The 3947-nt window shown below is 33.6% G+C and overlaps 1 protein-coding gene across 1 annotated transcript; it reads right to left on the bottom strand.

The window, feature by feature from the left end:
- Positions 1-1479: 1479 nt before the first annotated feature.
- Positions 1480-3128, bottom strand: LOC149243088 (uncharacterized). The gene is made up of 6 exons (XM_089371114.1): positions 2736-3128; positions 2406-2520; positions 2227-2308; positions 2037-2088; positions 1847-1901; positions 1480-1664 (listed from the first exon to the last, which is right to left on the bottom strand). Exons 1-6 carry the CDS (start codon positions 2859-2861, stop codon positions 1480-1482), a joined length of 615 nt encoding a protein of 204 aa, XP_089227240.1. The 5' UTR covers positions 2862-3128.
- Positions 3129-3947: the final 819 nt, after the last annotated feature.

Raw genomic sequence — 3947 nt, 5'->3', positions numbered from 1 at the left:
ATAAGAACTTAAAAGCCTAGATCTAATAATTTTTTAAAATCTTACAGTTCTCTTACAAGAACACTTTCAAATAAGACTCTTCCAATATTAGAACATTTAACAAAAACTTGAAAACTGAAATCAAACAAAAACATAAAATGAATTATACCTAAAATAGAGAAATAAGCATGCAAGTGAGGCCATGGGGGCCCTCCATAACTCCACAAGCACACCACTTCAATGGAGACTCAAATGTAGAAGCAAAATTGAAGTATGATCCTTTATTTCAAAATCTCCATTACAAACCAACTCTAAGATTACAACTCTAAGCTTCTAAGATTACATACTCCAAAATTCTAAGATTACAAATGGAGGAGATTGTACTCCTATTTATACAATGGGATGAGTAACAAACTCATAATGATCATCCACTAATCTCTCTTTAGTTCCATAAATCTCTCAACCATCTAGACACATAATCCCCTTTTGTCCTTGATCTTCTCCATGAGGTTTATCTCTTCAAATTCGAATTTGATCATTCAAGGCCACATAAAGGTGTCTTGGAAACTTCCTTGGCACCTACACATGTCACAAAAACAATCCACTTTCCATATATGAAGTAAAATATACATATTTAATATGAATTAAATTAAGACATTTATAAATTAAATTATTAAATTATTTTTGTAAATTTAATAAAATTACTCCGTGTTTTTATTCTAGGCCTCCTTTTTGTAATGCTGTTAACGGAGAGTAATCAGTAATGTCCTGTTTAGCTTTGCGTCTATATAGGTCTGTTGAGGTTTCAAGGTTATGATCAATATTTTTGTAAAGAGAGAGAACAACAATATCTGCAACGTTTTTTTGACAGAGGGATGGCTTTGGCGCCCTCAGAGGTTCAAACCTCTTTGTACATATTTTTTCTCTTTTTAATTTAAATAGAATAGTCTTTACGCAGAAAAAAAAAACATTTAAAATATACACTGTTTTAATTTTTTAATCAACAAAATTAATTTATATACTTACCAGTGGATCATCACGGAATTCAAACACAAAATTATATTCGTATAACTTTGGCATCACGGAATTCAAACACAAAATTATATTCGTATAACTTTGGAAATGGGTTATACCGCAATGTCAAACATAAGAATCAAAGTAGCTGTAGAGACTCCAACAACCCAACCGTTGGAGTTTCTGCTCTATCTATTTAATCATTCAACTTGTCTTGACGATAAACCACACTTGTTGGTTTGCCTTTACAAATTAAATTTCTTGTGATTTACGCAAAAAAAACTCTCTTATAATATTAAATACAACTTTCCAAAATTTATAATGAATAAAAATAATTTCAATGATTACATGTGTTTGACGTTGCCATTTATTCATCTGGAATCTCAAACATAACAGCTGAGGTAGTTGTATCTCCTCTAACAAATTCAAAATACCTTTTTTCAAAATTTAAAATGAATAAAGATAATTTACATAATTGTATTTCTATCATTTGCCAGCAGATAGAATCTGTAGAATTTCGAAGACAATTCGAAAAAGGCAATTTGCCCAGTACAAGAAAGTAGTCAATAGCCCACGATAGTATATTATGAATGGACGAATTATCGGTTTCAAATACTTATTGTAAAACATGATCATCCCTGCAAAAGCATAATATGGATTTGCCAGAAAGTCTGGCAAAAAAGAAAAGAAAAATGTTAGTGAATTATTGTCTTGTAAAGAGGTTCTAATGGGGTAAAAATTCTGTATCGACTTTTCATTTCTCAAATTCTGAACATGTATTGTTTTATAAAGTAAAGAGTTTACATGCAAACCTTGTAAATCAAAGAAATATTAAGGTATGATTATATTATACTTTGTGCAACAAGTGGAAATTGTTCAAACAATGATGTAATGGTCTTCAGCAATCTCTGCCACAAAACAAATGAAATAAAACAATGAGCAGGAGTGCATTAATCTCAAATAAATTGTTAAAAAGATTAATAGAAATCGTATAAAATATGGCTAATTAAACCATATTTATGTCCATCAAAGCTACTGCTTACCAGAGTCAATTCACCCGGTTTGAGAGGTGTTTCCATGAACTCATGCACCATCCTGTTACAGACAGTAAAAAGAATTTGCATAATTCACATATATGGTACTGAACACTTGAAGATAAAGTTTTCTTAATGGTGCCAGACCTTATTAATAAACTTCCTCCCAGCTGCAACAGTGGTGTTTAAGAGATCTGACCTTATTAATAATTTGTCTCCTTCTTTTTCACAGTAAAATATGCCACAGCCTTTGGAGAAAGGAAATTTTCGTCCTTGCCATTCTGCAAAAGTTTAACCATTTTAGCATTAAAAACCAATGATATCAACACACAGACACAAAATATTATCTAATACTTGATGTCACTGAAAATTACTAACCTAAATGCCACAACACTGCCACTGTAAGATCATCTCCTTCACTTATTCCATCTATTTTAAATTGCATGTCCTTTCCCAGGGCTTCCATCAAATCTTTGATGTATTGTAAAACGACCTGTAGTCATCTCACATTTCACATATGTTATTATGTTAACAAATATTAACAGTATATAAAAAGAGAGGGATTATTTATTTCAAGGTTTTCATTAAATCTTTGCTTGTGTTGGGAGATGGCTTTTATAATCTAAATGGAGGACTCAGGACTGTAATCTATATCTTTAAAAGAAATTGCTTAGTGTAAGATAGAATAAAACCCTGAAATCTACTTACCTCTTTTCCCTCAAAACCCTTGGGGAAAGCCGAGTCGTGGAATAGGCACTTGTCTGACATGATCTCAGACAAGGCTTTCGGATCTCTCTTGTTGATTGCCGCATAGAATTCCATCACCACAGGCATGGCAGAGGCCACCTCTATGCGTGGTTTTACTGCAAAGGATTCGATTTCAGGATCACCATTCTTTGAAGCCGATGTACACCAAAGAGTTTTGAACCCGCGACCTCTCGGGCTTAATATCTCATGTGCTCGAGGCACCGCATTCAACTGGAAACGGGCACTGGATGATGGAGGGAGCCTCTAAACGGCAAAAGCATAATTCTGTGGCTGGTAACGGGTGGGAAGCAGCGCAACAGGTTTTGGGGATAATGATAATGCGTTGAATGCGAGAGAGGCCATGACGATTTGAAGTAAAAATGCAAATGCAGGAGACTCGGAAGGATTTGAATTAGAATTCAAATTCAGAAAGGGAAAACTCCTGCTAACTGTATTGAACAGAGACTGGGTATTTTGTATTTATTGAATTACATTGCCTTGTGCAGGAGGAGATATGCTGTGATGCTGCTAAAATCAAAACGTGAGTGTTGTGTTGCATCAGATTCGAACTCTCGTCTACGAAACGAATATTATCTTCATAGCATAAATTTTGCTTTCGCTTTTAACAGGCTCTGGCTCTTATGCGGGCCAACTTCACTCTGTGAAGTGTTTTGAAACTCTGGAAACTTATTGGGGAGGCAATCCAAATCTCGGACTGTTTCGTCAACTTTACAACATGATTAGAGGCAATACAAATATCTTCTCGCAGGAAGATAGAGGCAGCTAATGAACTGCTTTCATGCTGTCTCTTTTATTATGGTATTGCTATCCCTTTTATTATGGTATTGCTAGTTGGTATGGTTTTTTTTTTTTTTTTAGCTATTTATGTTCTTTTCTATTTGAATCATTATGTTGGAGTCTTTAGTTAATTCTGGCTTTCATTTGATACTTTCTTTCACTGATACTCTTTCACTCTCATGACCTATCTTTATCCTGTCTTTCCTTTTACGGTTACAATTTAGCTTTTATTGTGTGTTTCAATAGTAAATTATTATGTTTTTTTAGTGTATCAACCTCTAGAATTGGTTTTTGATCAAGTCTTTGAATGTTTTATCTTTTTTCTTCTAACTACATATCTGGTTTGGCTCCTTGGTTTTGAATGTCAATACTCTG

This window comes from Pinus tabuliformis, chromosome 8 (assembly GCF_031772625.1).
Source record: "Pinus tabuliformis cultivar Carrire ecotype Pingquan chromosome 8, CPIR1, whole genome shotgun sequence".
In the NCBI taxonomy this organism is placed as follows: Eukaryota; Viridiplantae; Streptophyta; class Pinopsida; order Pinales; family Pinaceae; genus Pinus; species Pinus tabuliformis.
The sequence above is the reverse complement of the archived record's forward strand: the minus strand, read 5'-3'. Positions and strand labels throughout refer to the sequence as shown.

Coding starts and splice junctions, on each gene's coding strand:
- LOC149243088 (XM_089371114.1), bottom strand. CDS start 2,861: ATGCCTGTGGTGATGGAATTCTATGCGGCAATCAACAAGAGAGATCCG. Junction 2,309..2,405: donor GGCAGTGTTGTGGCATTTAG/GTTAGTAATTTT, acceptor AAACTTTTGCAG/AATGGCAAGGACGAAAATTT. Junction 1,902..2,036: donor AACCGGGTGAATTGACTCTG/GTAAGCAGTAGC, acceptor GTTTTGTGGCAG/AGATTGCTGAAGACCATTAC.